Raw genomic sequence first — 16,709 nt, 5'->3', positions numbered from 1 at the left:
TTAGACTTTGGATATCCCAATACAGAAGATACTTATAGTCTGCAACAGATTGCCCCACTGACATACAACAATAATCCTTCTTCCTACCCCAGCAAACCAAGGAAGGAAGAGGGAGACCTAAGTTTAAAAAAAAAAAGAAGCAGGAGAAATAGTGAAAGGAAAGATACTTGTCCTCTTCCTTATGGTGGACCCCCCAAACCCTGTCAGGCCTGAGTGAAGCAGAGGTAATCAGATAGGATTTGAATTAGATGGGTGATTTAAATCATGACTTTGATAAGGCTGGATCATAGCCTACTGAAAGCCAGTCTTGATTAGCTAAGTAGGATGAGACTTATACCTGAATCTGACTAGACAGCTCTGCAATCAGTCTGATATCTATCAAGAGGTGGGCAAGAAGATTCCAGGTATGAAGGTAGTCCTAGCTTAAAGTAAAGCTGAATTTTGTTTGTATACAATCAAGTTCCACCCAATCACCATGTGGGTTAGATAAAGGGTAATATAACAGATTTCACATGGCAGAACAAATATAATCGCAAATTGTACAGACAAGAGTCCAATGGGGTTTACAGAGGCTGAAGTGGTTGTGGATTGAATCTGTGGATGGTAAGAATAATAACAATGAGTTTTAGATGAGACTTTATAGAATGAAGTTTCAATAGGAAATACAAAGCTGGCAAACTAAGTTCCAGTAGAACAACTTGAACAAGAATGTGTGGAGGTGGGAACTCTTCAATTAGGTACTGTAACCAGAGAGATTAGTGGGTAGTGAAGTAGGAAAGGAAACAGGAACAGAAGAGTCTGAAATGGCTATAAGGAGTTTCTTCAAAAGCCAGATTGGTGTCCCTGGAACACCAATTGGCAGAAGGCCTATTTTTTCTGTGTCTTCTAAGATCTTCCATCAATCTCCCTTCTCTTAGCCCTCTGATCCAATCTGTAGCTTTGTATCAGTCTCCAACTGAAGCCCCAAGAGCTTTGTATGGCAGGTAAAACATTTTTTCTTTACTATTGTGAAAATCAAATGAAAACCAGTCAAATAAAACTAAAGACTGAAAAGATAAATTGGCTATCTGGCTGATTGGTTTCCAATGAAATGTCCATTGTGAAAATTGACCTGCTTCCATTATAATAAGGGTAAAAACAGGACAACTGTAAAACTGTAAAACTGTCATCCAATCTGGCTTTTGAAGAAACTCTTCTGATGGTGAGAAAGTGTTGTCCATGATTACACTGGGAAGGCAGGTGTAATATCCAAAGACCACAGAGCTATCCACACCAAACTGTGAAAGGCACTGAGTTTAGGGAAACATCTGATAGTTTTGAGAAAAAAACAGGTCTCTGCCACCATTTTACTCTTCTGAATGTGGGTATTCTTCTTTCCTTTACACTGGGTTATAATGTCCATAAGGCTAGATTGTGTTAAGTCTCCAATTTTCATTCAAATACAATGTGTCACCTAGTGCGCTGTGTATAATAGGCCCTCCATAGATATAGGGTGACTTCATGGGACAGGTAAAGAACAGGTGTGGATTGCATGGTACAGAGGCAGACTACTGGGACAGCCACAGATGGAGACCTTGTGAGGGTCCTTAGAGTCACTGGGGATGTAAGAATGTGTCTGCAGTCAGAAGTAGAGCACCTAAAGAAGATTTCCTCTCCTGACCAGGTTTACTCACACTATGCCAACTGGCCCTTCTCTGGTCATGTCCCCAAGCTCCCTGTTTGGGTTTCTTTAATTGTAAGCTTGGGAACTACTATTCCAGAGCTGGAGTTTGTGGGCTCCCCTGGGATCCATCAGCTTCACTCTCCTTGCTCAGGTTCAGTGTTAAGTACTTGCATGGGCAGTTAGAGACAGCTGCAATCTGCGCTACAGGCAGTTTGTAGAATGTGGGTGTGTATCTGTGGGTGGGCTGGGATGCAAGGTGGTGGTTCTGGGTCCACCACCAGCTCCTTGACCAAGTCTCCTTTTTTTATTTCCACTTTTGCTGAGAAAAGGCTTCTGTCTTTTTGGGTCTTACTCTCTGAGTGAGAGAGCCACAGGAGTGCGAGGGTGACAAGGGCTTTGATAGCCTGATTGAGAGGTGAGTGAGGGGCTGAGGTAGGATGAAGCTGGAAGGTTCTTCCTTCTCTCCTCTGATCCAGTAAGTATAAGCTCAAGGAAGGAAAATGAAATTATTTTGGTGTTAGATACTCCTCCACAGGATATCTGCTGAATTTTTTTCTTCAAAGGATTCCACTCAAAGGTGAGTGAGGGTCTTTTCCCTATCACCCCCTTACCTCTTCCTTGCAGTTTCGATTGCTGATTGCCGGTTATTTCTCCACTTCTGTTTGTTTATTAGCATTTCATTTTTCTCTTATTGTCTGCCTCTTTCAGATTTTGTGGGGGGTGGGGATGGAGGGCTTGAGCATATTCTTTCTAGTGTTATGTCTATCACTGATCTTTCTTCTAGTCCTCTTCCTTTGATCTATTTATCCATCTGTCTAGATTGTGGGTCTCAGTGATGGTCTCCTGGATTAAAGAGTGATCTAAAGCAGAAAGGCAAAGGATGAGTGACAAGAAATGCAGGTGAAGGAGAGGAAGAAGAGCCTATATAAGACATAGAGTTAAATTAACCTGTCCCCAAAATTATACTGTAGAGACAAAGTGGCTCCTTTTATGGTATCATTTTGAGGGACAAAATGAAGGCATTAACTAAACACCCATGAAATAAATGAAGTTAGAGAGCAGGAACTGAACATGTGAGATGCTAAAATGGTGAGGTGTTTCCATATTATAGTTAATTATTCAACAAAATTTACTGAGAATATAATATATGCCAGTACTGTTCTAGGATCTGGGGATCCCCCATGAGCAAACATGGCATCAAGAATATATGTTCTAGCTGGGAAAACAGAAAATAAATCCATGCTAATTAAATGTGGAATGCCTGATGGTGTTGAGTGTTCTGAGAAGTACAAGGGCAGGGAAGAAATGGGGAAGGAAGAAAGACTTCAAAGCCAAAGAGGTGTTGAGTAAGGCCTGGTAGAGTAGGTGAGGGAACAATGTTGAGCATATCTGGGAAGGGCCTTACATGAAGAAGTTAGAGCATGTACCGATTCCTCCTGAAATGCAGGGAGGCCAGTGACACCAGAGTAGAGTAAATTCCAGAGAAAGCAAAAGAAAAAGAGGTCTGAATAATGATGGTGTGCTAGCTAGTTGAGTCTTCCTTTATTCCTGAAGCATTTGGTCTTTTATTTTATAGAAACAACTTCACTCTAGTGCTATGTACAAATAGACTAAAGTGGGAGCAAGGACAGAAGGGGGAGGAATCCAGCTGAGAGCCTTTGTCATCATCCAATGTGATGATGGTGTAGCCAGCTGGGACCTGCAGGAGTGAGATGTATCCAGGAGTGAATACATTCTTCAGGAAGAGTCAGCAGGGACCTGTAGTTGGGATATGTGTGAGGAGAGAGGAGTAAAAAATGTACCATGTGTTATTGTCCTGAGCAACTGACAGACTTGCCATTAATTGAACTGAGAAGACAGAAGAAAAACAGCTGTTTCTACAGGGGAGACCAAGGGTTCTGTCTGGCCAGTTTAGATAGGAAAAGCCCACTAGACATCCAAGTGGAGGTGTTGAGTATAAGTAGATTTAAGAATCAGAGTTCAGAAGAGCTGTCCAGGAAGGGAGAGAAATGTCATTTTTTTCACCTGTGTAGTATTGTATTATAGAGTTGGGAGGAAGGAAAGGTATGAAGTGCAACTCTTTGAAGGTGCATGTGGCTGAGTGTCTCTGCACACAGTTGGTAAGACTGATTATCCTCAGTAAAGGAGGAAGAAGTTTTTCTTAATTAATTAATTTATTTTCAGAAAAACAGTATTCATTATTTTTTCACCACACCCAGTGCTCCATGCAATCCGTGCCCTCTATAATACCCACCACCTGGTACCACAACTTCCCACCCCCCTGCCACTTCAAACCCCTCAGATTGTTTTTCAGAGTCCATATCTCTCATGATTCACCTCCCCTTCCAATTTACACCAACTCCCTTCTCCTCTCTAACACCCCTTGTCCTCCATGATATTTGTTATGCTCCACAAATAAGTGAAACCATATGATAATTGACTCTCTCTGCTTGACTTATTTCACTCAGCATAATCTCTTCCAGTCCCGTCCATGTTGCTACAAAAGTTGGGTATTCATCCTTTCTGATGGAGGCACAATACTCCATAGTGTATATGGACCACATCTTCCTTATCCAGTCGTCTGTTGAAGGGCATCTTGGTTCTTTCCATAGTTTGGCAACCGTGGCCATTGCTGCTATAAACACTGGGGTACAGATGGCCCTTCTTTTTACGACATCTGTATCTTTGGGGTAAATACCCAGGAGTGCAATTGCAGGGTCATAGGGAAGTTCTATTTTTAATTTCTTGAGGAATCTCCAAACTGTTCTCCAAAGAGGCTGCACCAACTTGCATTCCCACCAACAGTGTAAGAGGGTTCCCCTTTCTCCACATCCTCTCCAACATATGTTGTTTCCTGTTTTGTTAATTTTGGCCATTCTAACTGGTGTAAGGTGATATCTCAATGTGGTTTTAATTGAGGAAGAAGTTTTGATGAAGTCTGGGGGACCTGGTTTATTCAGTTGATTGGCTCAGTTTGGGGCTGGTATATCCAAGATAATATTTGAAGGCTATGGGAATAGTTATTTACTCTTGTAGAACAACCCTCCCCAACATCATACCTGGGTGTTGGTGGTGGCAAGGATACCTGGGCACATCTTCATTGGCACAAATCAGGATATACTTCCTGCTGTAGGGACACGACCCACACAGCCTACATTCTTAGTGCTGAATCTATGTAGGACCATTCTAGTTTAGAAAATTACCCTAAGTCTTTACACAGAGAACATGTCCTGTGGGGTTACCTGATTTCCTCTTTGTAAGGAGATAAGGTAGACATGAATACACCCCACACAAACATCTGCTAGATGCTTCTATCATGCATTTGTGGAAAAACTCTAATCTTTTAAAAATACCTGAGATATTTCTTACTAAATCACTCACTTATCCTCAGAAGAAGGAATCGGGCAGTGAAGTAGTACATTCAGGTCAAGAACAGGGCTGTGGGAAACAAACTGAAGGTTGCAGAAAGGAAGGTGGGTGGGGGGATGGGGTAACTTTGTGATGGTCATTAAGGAGGTCATGTGATGTGAAGAGCACCGGGTATTACAGGCAACTAATGAGTTATTGAACATTATATCAAAAACTAATGATGTAATGTATGTGGACTAATTGAATTGAAATAATAATAATAAAAAAGAATGAGGGCTCCTGCAATTAAAGGAGGAGTCTGGGTGGCTCAGTGGGTTGGGCCTCTGCCTTCGGTTCAGGTCATGATCCCAGGGGCCTGGGATTGAGTCCCACATTGGGCTCTCTGCTCAGCGGGGAGCCTGCTTCTCCTCATCTCTCTCTCTGTCTGTCTCTCTGCCTATTTGTGATTCTCTCTCTCTGTCAAATAAATAAATAAAATCTTAAAAAAAAAGGAGGAGTCTTTCTGCCTTCAGAAAATGAAAGTTTCAGTTATATTTCACTTTATCATGTACTATTTTATTCATTCAACACATATGTTTTGAGATTATACTATGACCTGGGAAACCATTCTAGGATCTGCCAATGTCATTGTGAATAATAAATGGTGCTTATGTTCCAGTGGGATGAGACAAATCATAAAAGTGAGAAATGTGACGAGCACAGGGTGTTATATGTAACTATAAATAGTTGAACGCAACTTCAAAGACTAATGATGTATTATATGTTGGCTAATTGAACACAATAAAAAAAAATAGAAAGCAATGTAGAGGAAAAAAGTAGAGAAATGTAAGCAATGTGTGGTAAGCTGTGTAAGTGCTATGGGGAAAAAAACAAGAGCAGGGAGGGCTTGAGGGTGCAAGACATTTTTGGTCTTAATATGACCTTACAGAAGGCATCTCTATAGGGGTAGGCATATGAGTAAAGATCTGAAGCAGGTGAGAGATAGAAGTCTGGAGAAAGAACATTCCAAAGAGAAGAAAATGCAAAATCCCAAGGGTGGGAGTGTGTCTAGTTTGTCTAAGGAAATTCAAGAATACACAGTGAGTGAAAGGGGCATGATAGGAGATAAGGTCAGAGGTACTGTGTGTGTGTGTGTGTGTGTGTGTGTGTGTGTGTGTGTGTGATATATACATAGGGTCTTGCCACTATCAGGATTTCAATTTTATTTTGAGTAATTTTTGTAGACACGGATATACTATCAGCAAAAGAGTTACATAATGTGACATATTTTAACAGAATCATTTAAACTGCTATGAGAATAGACTCTCAAGGACAGAAGCCAGGAAACTGGAGAGGAGCTTATAATAATCCATCTGAGAGAGGATAGTGGCTTGGAGCAGTTACAATGGGGGGTGATAAGAATCAGTTGGATTCTGAGTATTCTGAATGTAGAGCCAAGAGGCTTTTCTGATGGTTTATATCTAGGGACCTCTAAGTCATAAAAAATAAAATTATTATAAGATGTTAGGACTGAGCAAAATAAAGAATATCGTAAATCTCCATTAACTTCCCTATTGTTAACATATATAAATTACCTCTTGGATATGAAATGGTTCAAGGCCTATTGGAGATAGTTTACTTAGTTTGTGTAATCCTGGATAAAAAGAATCATAACATACAGGGAAAACCAGTATTTTCCTGCTAAAAGAGGATTGTCCGATTGTCTTGTGACACATAAAATAATTCATTTCCTAGTATCTTTGATATGGATACATACAAATATAGATATGTGCCCAATTTCATAAGCTAGCAAAGATCCTATATTCCACATCATGGGAATATGAAAGATCACCCTATTTATGTCTCAGAGCACATGTTATTGGGCTTTGATGTGTTACAAAAGATACAACTGACTGAAGAAGTCAAAGATAAATAAAGACATGTCACTCAATCTCAGAATTTCTCTGTTCCTGTTCTCAGGTGATTGTGAACAACTGAGCCATGGGGATATGGTTGAACCAATCATCTATAGATGGCTTCATCCTCTTGGGCATCTTTTCTCATAGCCAGACTGATCTTGTCCTCTTCTCTGTGGTTATGGTGGTCTTCACAGTGGCCATCTGTGGAAATGTTCTCCTCCTCTTCCTCATCTACATAGATCCTCGGCTTCACAAACCCATGTACTTCTTCCTCAGTCAGCTCTCCCTCATGGACCTCATGTTGGTCTGTAATATCACACCAAAGATGGCAGTCAACTTTCTCTCTGGCAGGAAGTCCATCTCCTTTGTGGGTTGTGGCATACAAATTGGCTTTTTTGTCTCTCTTGTGGGATCTGAGGGGCTCTTGCTGGGACTCATGTCTTATGACCGCTATGTGGCCATTAGCCACCAACTCCACTATCCTGTCCTCATGAGTCAGAGGGTCTGCCTCCAGATTGCTGGGAGTTCCTGGGCCTTTGGGATACTAGATGGAATTATCCAGATGGTGGCAGCCATGAGCCTACCTTACTGTGGCTCAAGAAGTGTGGATCATTTCTTCTGTGAGGTTCCAGCTTTATTGAAACTGGCCTGTACAGACACATCTCTTTTTGACACCCTGCTCTTTGCTTGCTGTGTTTTTATGCTCCTCCTTCCTTTCTCCATCATTGTGGCCTCCTATGCTCACATCTTGAGGGCTGTGCTCCACATGCGCTCTGCTCAGGCTCGTAAAAAGGCCCTGGCCACCTGTTCCTCCCATCTGACAGCTGTCTCCCTCTTCTATGGGGCAGCCATGTTTATCTACCTGAGGCCTCAGCGCTACCGGGCTCCTAGCCATGACAAGGTGGTCTCTATCTTCTACACGGTCCTTACTCCTATGCTCAACCCCCTCATTTATAGCTTGAGAAACCGGGAGGTGATAGGGGCCGTGAGGAAGGGGTTGGACCATTGCAGGATGAGCAGCCAGCGTTGAAGGAACAGCATCTGGTGCTTGGTGTTGCCACCTCTTGCTTGCATGATATTGGTAAGTCACTCATCTTTTGTGAGCATCTGTTTCCTCATCAATAAAAGAGACTCATGACACCTGCCCTGCTTCACAGGGATCAGTACATGTAAATATAAAGCCTCATGTAGAAGTAATGTACTGATGTTGTTGTCATTATTTATAATTTTTAGAATTTTGAATTAAATCTACCTATTTCTTAATTCTTCTTGGCTATAACTGTCTTTTATTGAGTGTTTTAATTGCTGGGCACTGTTCTTTTCTCTTCACATACCTTCAATATTATTTAATTGATGATTCAGCCTAACAAATATGGATAGTTTAAGTGGAAATTTCCTACATGAAAGAAATTTAGTCTCTATAATTCTTCATGGTTGCTTCCTGGACTGCTCCCATGCTGCTTTAGAGGATTTATAAAGCTTCCTTTAGGAAATGTAAATATATCCCTATAGTTTAGAAATTACTTGCATATGTTCTATTATGAAACAAAATAGATGAACATAGGAGAAGGGAGGGAAAAATAAAATAAAATAAAAACAGAGAGGGAGGCAAACCATAAGAGACTCTTAACTATAAGAAACAAACTGAGAGTGACTGGAGGGGAGAGGGTGAGGGGATGGGGTAACTAAGTGATGGGCATTAAAGAGGACATTAATGAGCACTGGATTTTATATGCAAGTGATTAATCATTAAATTCTACCCCTGAAACTAATAATACATTGTGTTAACTAGATTGAATTTAAGTAAAAATTGAAAAAATTGAAAATAAAAAGAAGAAAAATTTGTATATTTCCAGCATGTGACTCTGTGCCTTATAAATAACAATTGCTCAATAAAATCTTATCAGATGAATGCAAGAAGAAGTTATCAAATGAGATAATATTTTTTTAACAAAAAAAGAAAGCATTTTTTAAAGCACTATTTACATGCCAAGTTTGCTGTGATAGCTGTGATTATTTCTGTACTTCATGTTCTGCAACAGTAAAACTGTATCTCTTTAAAAGGACAAAGATTAGAATAGAAATACAGAATTGTTTAAAACATGTATCAGTCAGGAGGAGTCAAGATGGCGGAGAAGTAGCAGGCTGAGACTACATCAGCTAGCAGGAGATCAGCTAGATAGATTATCTAAAGATTGCAAACACCTGCAAATCCATCTGCAGATTGAAGAGAAGAAGAACAGCAATTCTGGAAACAGAAAAACAACCACTTTCTGAAAGGTAGGACCGGCGGAGAAGTGAATCCAAAGCAATGGGAAGATAGACCCCGGGGGGAGGGGCCGGCTCCCGGCAAGCGGCGGAGCAGCAGAGCACAAAATCAGGACTTTTAAAAGTCTGTTCTGCTGAGGGACATCGCTCCAGAGGCTAAACCGGGGCAGAGCCCACACGGGGTCAGCGTGGCCTCAAGTCCCGCAGGGTCACAGAAGGATCGTGGGTGTCTGAGTGTCACAGAACTTGCGGGTATTGGAACGGGAAAGCCGGCTACAGAGACAGAGCCGACAGTAAGATCACAGCTTGGTGTTACCTTGAACCGGTCTCAGGCTCGGTGAGCTCGGAGCATGGCCAGAGGTCAGGCAGACGGGAGTTACTGGGTGCTGTCTCTGAGGGCGCACTGAGGAGTGGGGCCCCCGGGCTCTCGGCTCCTCCAGCCGGAGACCAGGAGGCCGCCATTTGTATTCCCTTGCTCCGGAACTCTACGGAAAGCGCTCAGGGAACAAAAGCTCCTGAAAGCAAACCCGAGCGGATTACTCAGCCAGGCCCCTGGTAAGGGCGGTGTAATTCCGCCTGGGGCAAAGACACTTGAAAATCACTACACCAGGCCCCTCCCCCAGAAGATCAACAAGAAATCCGGCCAAGACCAAGTTTACCTACCAAGGAGTGCGGTTTCAATCCCAAGGAGAGCAGCAGAATTCCAGAGGAGGAGAAAGCAAAGCACGGAATTCATGGCATTCTCCCTGTGATTTTCTTTTTTTTTTTTCCCTGTGATTTTTTTTAGTCTTGCAGTTAATTAAATTTTTTTCTTTTTCATTTTTTTCTCTTCTTCTGCTAAATTTTTTCTAACTTTTACCCTTTTCTTTTTTAACGTTTTTTAACTAGTTTATCTAATATATATATTTTTTCCTTTTTATATTTTTCTTTATTCGTTTTATTTTTTAAAATTCTTTTATTTTATTTATTTTCTTTTTTTTATTTCTTTCTTTTTGAACCTCTTTTTATCCCCTTTCTCCCCCCTCACGATTTGGGATCTCTTCTGATTTGGTTAAAGCATATTTTCCTGGGGTTGTTGCCACCCTTTTAGTATTTTACTTGCTCCTTCATATACTCTTATCTGGACAAAATGACAAGAAGGAAAAATCCAACACAAAAAAAAGAACAAGAGGCAGTATCAAAGGCTAGGGACCTAATCAATACAGACATTGGTAATATGTCAGATCTAGAGTTCAGAATGACAATTCTCAAGGTTCTAGCCGGGCTCGAAAAAGGCATGGAAGATATTAGAGAAACCCTCTCGAGAGATATAAAAGCCCTTTCTGGAGAAATAAAAGAACTAAAATGTAACCAAGTTGAAATCAAAAAAGCTATTAATGAGGTGCAATCAAAAATGGAGGCTCTCACTGCTAGGATAAATGAGACAGAAGAAAGAATTAGTGATATAGAAGACCAAATGACAGAGAATAATGAAGCTGAGCAAAAGAGGAACAAACAGCTACTGTACCACGAGGGGAGAATTCGAGAGATAAGTGACACCATAAGACGAAACAACATTAGAATAATTGGGATTCCAGAAGAAGAAGAAAGAGAGAGGGGAGCAGAAGGTATACTGGAGAGAATTATTGGGGAGAATTTCCCCAATATGGCAAAGGGAACGAGCATCAAAATTCAGGAAGTTCAGAGAATGCCCCTCAAAATCAATAAGAATAGGCCCACACCCCGTCACCTAATAGTAAAATTTACAAGTCTCAGTGACAAAGAGAAAATCCTGAAAGCAGCCCGGGAAAAGAAGTCTGTAACATACAATAGTAAAAATATTAGATTGGCAGCTGACTTATCCACAGAGACCTGGCAGGCCAGGAAGAGCTGGCATGATATTTTCAGAGCACTAAACGAGAAAAACATGCAGCCAAGAATACTATATCCAGCTAGGCTATCATTGAAAATAGAAGGAGAGATAAAAAGCTTCCAGGACAAACAAACACTGAAAGAATTTGCAAACACCAAAGCAGCTCTACAGGAAATATTGAAAGGGGTCCTCTAAGCAAAGAGAAAGCCTACAAGTGGTAGATAAGTAAGGAACAGAGACCATATACAGTAACAGTCACCTTACAGGCAATACAATGGCACTAAATTCATATCTCTCAATAGTCACCCTGAATGTTAATGGGCTAAATGCCCCAATCAAAAGACACAGGGTATCAGAATGGATAAAAAAACAAAACCCATCAATATGTTGCTTCCAAGAAACTCATTTTAAGCCCGAAGACACCTCCAGATTTAAAGTGAGGGGGTGGAAAAGAATTTACCATGTTAATGGACGTCAAAAGAAAGCAGGAGTGGCAATCCTTATATCAGATCAATTAGATTTTAAGCCAAAGACTATAATAAGAGATGAGGAAGGACACTATATCATACTCAAAGGATCTGTCCAACAAGAAGACCTAACAATTTAAAATATCTATGTCCTTAACATGGGAGCAGCCAACTATATAAACCAATTAATAACAAAATCAAAGAAACACATCAACAATAATACAATAATAGTAGGGGACTTTAACACTCCCCTCACTGAAATGGACAGATCATCCAAGCAAAAGATCAGCAAGGAAATAAAGGCCTTAAACGACACACTGGACCAGATGGACATCCCAGATATATTCAGAACATTTCATCCCAAAGCAACAGAATACACATTCTTCTCTAGTGCACATGGAACATTCTCCAGAATAGATCACATCCTCGATCAATCAGGACTCAACCGGTATCAAAAGATTGGGATCATTCCCTGCATATTTTCAGACCACAATGCTCTGAAGCTAGAACTCAACCACAAAAGGAAGTTTGGAAAGAACCCAAATACATGGAGACTAAACAGCATCCTTCTAAAGAATGAATGGGTCAACCGGGAAATTAAAGAAGAATTGAAAAAAATCATGGAAACAAATGATAACGAAAATACAAGGGTTCAAAATCTGTGGGACACAACAAAGGCAGTCCTGAGAGGAAAATATATAGCGGTACAAGCCTTTCTCAAGAAACAAGAAAGGTCTCAGGTACACAACCTAACCCTACACCTAAAGGAGCTGGAGAAAGGACAAGAAAGAAACTCTAAGCCCAGCAGGAGAAGAGAAATCATAAAGATCAGAGCAGAAATCAATGAAATAGAAACCAAAAAGACAATAGAACAAATCAACAAAACTAGGAGTTGGTTCTTTGAAAGAATTAATAAAATTGATAAACCCCTGGCCAGACTTACCAAAAAGAAAAGAGAAAGGACCCAAATAAATAAAATCATGAATGAAAGAGGAGAGATCACAACTAACACCAAAGAAATACAAAGTATTATAAGAAAATACTATGAGCAATTCTACGCCAACAAACTTGACAATCTGGAAGAAATGGATGCATTCCTGGAAACATATAAACTACCACAACTGAACCAGGAAGAAATAGAAAGCCTGAACAGACCCATAACCAGTAAGGAGATTGAAACAGTCATTAAAAATCTCCAAACTAACAAAAGTCCAGGGCCAGATGGCTTCCCGGGGGAATTCTACCAAACATTTAAAGAAGAACTAATTCCTATTCTCCTGAAACTGTTTCAAAAAGTAGAAATGGAAGGAAAACTTCCAAACTCATTTTATGAGGCCAGCATCACCTTGATCCCAAAACCAGACAAGGATCCCATCAAAAAAGAGAGCTATAGACCAATATCCTTGATGAACACAGATGCGAAAATACTCAACAAAATACTAGCCAATAGGATTCAACAGTACATTAAAAGGATTATTCACCACGACCAAGTGGGACTTATTCCAGGGCTGCAAGGTTGGTTCAACATCTGCAAATCAGTCAATGTGATACAACACATCAATAAAAGAAAGAACAAGAACCATATGATACTCTCAATAGATGCTGAAAAAGCATTTGACAAAGTACAGCATCCCTTCCTGATCAAACCTCTTCAAAGTGTAGGGATAGAGGGCACATACCTCAATATCATCAAAGCCATCTATGAAAAACCCACTGCAAATATCATTCTCAATGGAGAAAAACTGAAAGCTTTTCCACTAAGGTCAGGAACATGGCAGGGATGTCCATTATCACCACTGCTATTCAACATAGTACTAGAAGTCCTAGCCTCAGCAATCAGACAACAAAAGGAAATTAAATGCATCCAAATCGGCAAAGAAGAAGTCAAATTATCACTCTTTACAGATGATATGATACTATATGTGGAAAACCCAAAAGACTCCACTCCAATACTGCTAGAACTTATACAGGAATTCAGTAAAGTGTCAGGATATAAAATCAATGCACAGAAATCAGTTGCATTTCTCTACACCAGCAACAAGACAGAAGAAAGAGAAATTAAGGAGTCCATCCCATTTACAATTGCACCCCAAACCATAAGATACCTAGGAATAAACCTAACCAAAGAGGCACAGAATCCATACTCAGAAAACTATAAAGTACTCATGAAAGAAATTGAGGAGGACACAAAGAAATGGAAAAATGTTCCATGCTCATGGATTGGAAGAATAAATATTGTGAAAATGTCTATGCTACCTAAAGCAATCTACACATTTAATGCAATTCCTATCAAAGTACCATCCATCTTTTTCAAAGAAATGGAACAAATAATGCTAAAATTTATATGGAACCAGAAAAGACCTTGAATAGCCAAAGGGGTATTGAAAAAGAAAGCCAAAGTTGGTGGCATCACAATTCCGGACTTCAAGCTCTATTACAAAGCTGTCATCATCAAGACAGCATGATACTGGCACAAAATCAGATACATAGATCAATGGAACAGAATAGAGAGCCCAGAAATAGACCCTCAACTCTATGGTCAACTAATCTTCGACAAAGCAGGAAAGAATGTCCAATGGAAAAAAGACAGCCTCTTCAATAAATGGTGTTGGTAAAATTGGACAGCCACATGCAGAAAAATGAAATTGGACCATTTCCTTACAACACACACAAAAATAGACTCAAAATGGATGAAGGACCTCAATGTGCGAAAGGAATCCATCAAAATCCTTGAGGAGAACACAGGCAGCAACCTCTTGGACCTCAACCGCAGCAACATCTTCCTAGGAACATCGCCAAAGGCAAGGGAAGCAAGGGCAAAAATGAACTGTTGGGCTTTCATCAAGATCAAAAGCTTTTGCACAGCAAAGGAAACAGTTAACAAAATCAAAAGACAACTGACAGAATGGGAGAAGATATTTGCAAACAACATATCAGATAAGGGACTAGTGTCCAAAATCTATAAAGAACTTAGCAAACTTAACACCCAAAGAACAAATAATCCAATCAAGAAATGGGCAGAGGACATGAACAGACATTTCTGCAAAGAAGACATCCAGATGGCCAACGGACACATGAAAAAGTGCTCCATATCACTCGGCATCAGGGAAATACAAATCAAAACCACAATGAGATATCACCTCACACCAGTCAGAATGGCTAAAATCATCAAGTCAGGAAATGACAGATGCTGGCGAGGATGCGGAGAAAGGGGAACCCTCCTACACTGTTGGTGGGAATGCAAGCTGGTGCAACCACTCTGGAAAACAGCATGAAGGCTCCTCAAAGTGTTGAAAATAAAACTGCCCTATGACCCAGCAATTGCACTACTGGGTATTTACCCTAAAGATACAAACATAGTGATCCAAAGGGCACGTGCACCCAAATGTTTATAGCAGCAATGTCCACAATAGCCAAACTATGGAAAGAACCTAGATGTCCATCAACAGATGAATGGATCAAGAAGATGTGGTATATATACACAATGGAATACTATGCAGCCATCAAAAGAAATGAAATCTTGCCATTTGCGACAACATGGATGGAACTGGAGCATATCATGCTTAGTGAAATAAGTCAAGCAGAGAAAGACAACTATCATATGATTTCCCTGATATGAGGAAGTGGTGATGCAACATGGGGGCTTAAGTGGGTAGGAGAAGAATCAATGAAACAGGGTGGGATTGGGAGGGAGACAAACCATAAGTGACTTTTAATCTCACAAAACAAACTGAGGTTTGCTGGGGGGGAGGGGGGTGGGAGAAGAGGGGGTGGGAGAAGGAGGGTTGGGGTTATGGACATTGGGGAGGGTATGTGCTTTGGTGAGTGCTGATTCACAGATCTGTACCCCTGGGGATAAAAATACATGTTTATAAAAATATAAAAAATTAAACAAAACAAAACAAAACAAAAAAACATGTATCAGTCAGTGTCTAGTCAGGAATAAAACCACAGTATTTATTTTACCAGAGAAGATATTCACAAATGACACTACAGACAAAGGGCTGATATCCAAGATCTATAAAGAACTTCTCAAACTCAACACCCCCAAACCATAATCACATCAAAAAATAGGCAGAAGACATGAACAGACACTTCCTCAGTGAAGATATACAAATGACTAACAGCCACATAAAAAGATGTTCATCATCATTAGCCATCGGAGAAATTCAAATCAAAACCACATTGAGATACTACCTCACATCAGTAAGAATGGCCAAAATTAAGAAGACAGTAAACAACGTGTGTTGGGGAGGATGTGGAGAAAGGGGAACCCTCTTACACTGTTGGTGAGCATGCAAGTTGGTGCAGCCACTTTGGAAGACAGTGTGGAGATTCCTCAAAATATTAAAAATAGAACTACCCTATGACCTGGCAATTGCATTAGTGAGTATTTACCCCAAAGATACAGATGTAGTGAAAAGAAGGGCCATCTGTACCTCAATGTTCATAGCAGCAATGTCCACAATAGCCAAACTGTGGATGGAGCCTAAATGCCCTTCAAAAAATGAGTGGATAAAGAAGATGTGGTCCATATATACAATGGAATATTACACAGCCATCAGAAAGGACAAATACTCAATTTTTGTATCAGCATGGGTGGGACTGGAAGAGATTATGCTGAGTGAAATAAGCAGAGAAAGTCAATTATCATATGGTTTGACTTACTTGTGGAGCATAAGGAATAGCATGGAGGACATTAGGAGAAGGAATTGAAGAGTGAATTGGGGGAAATCAGAGTGGGAGATGAACCATGAGAGAGTGTGGACTCTGAAAAACAAACTGAGGGTTTTAGAGGGGAGGGGAGTGGGGGGATGGTTGAGCCTGGTGGTGGGTATTACGGAGGGCACATATTTCATGGAGCACTGGGTATTATATGTAAACAATGTATCTTGGAACCCTACATCAAAAACTAATGATGTATTGTATAGCAACTAACATAACACAATAAAAATAAATAAAATAAAATAAAATAAAAAATAAAATGTAATATAAAAAGTTGTTAACCAGATATTTGAGAACTGAAATGGTAAAACAAGATCACTAAGGATTACTGAGGGAAAAAAAAATCTAAATAATTGCTAGGCCTGGGACTATAAAAGGAAAGGTTAAAAAAAATAATAAAAGGAAACGTTAGGGTTTTAAAACTTGGAGACTTGGAGCCCAAACATCTGAGGAGTGGTCATTCACTA

At 40.2% G+C, this 16,709-nt stretch overlaps 1 protein-coding gene across 1 annotated transcript; it reads left to right on the top strand.

Annotated features, from left to right (window-relative positions):
- The first annotated feature begins 7,012 nt into the window (after window positions 1–7,012).
- On the top strand, window positions 7,013–7,960 carry LOC116585549 (olfactory receptor 56). The gene has a single exon (XM_032334927.1). The coding sequence runs from the start codon at window positions 7,013–7,015 to the stop codon at window positions 7,958–7,960; it is 948 nt and encodes a 315-aa protein (XP_032190818.1).
- The last annotated feature ends 8,749 nt before the right edge of the window (window positions 7,961–16,709 follow it).

The sequence above is a fragment of the Mustela erminea genome, chromosome 3, assembly GCF_009829155.1.
Source record: "Mustela erminea isolate mMusErm1 chromosome 3, mMusErm1.Pri, whole genome shotgun sequence".
Classification (NCBI taxonomy): Eukaryota; Metazoa; Chordata; class Mammalia; order Carnivora; family Mustelidae; genus Mustela; species Mustela erminea.
Note: the sequence above shows the minus strand (reverse complement) of the source record. Positions and strands in the feature narration are given on the sequence as shown.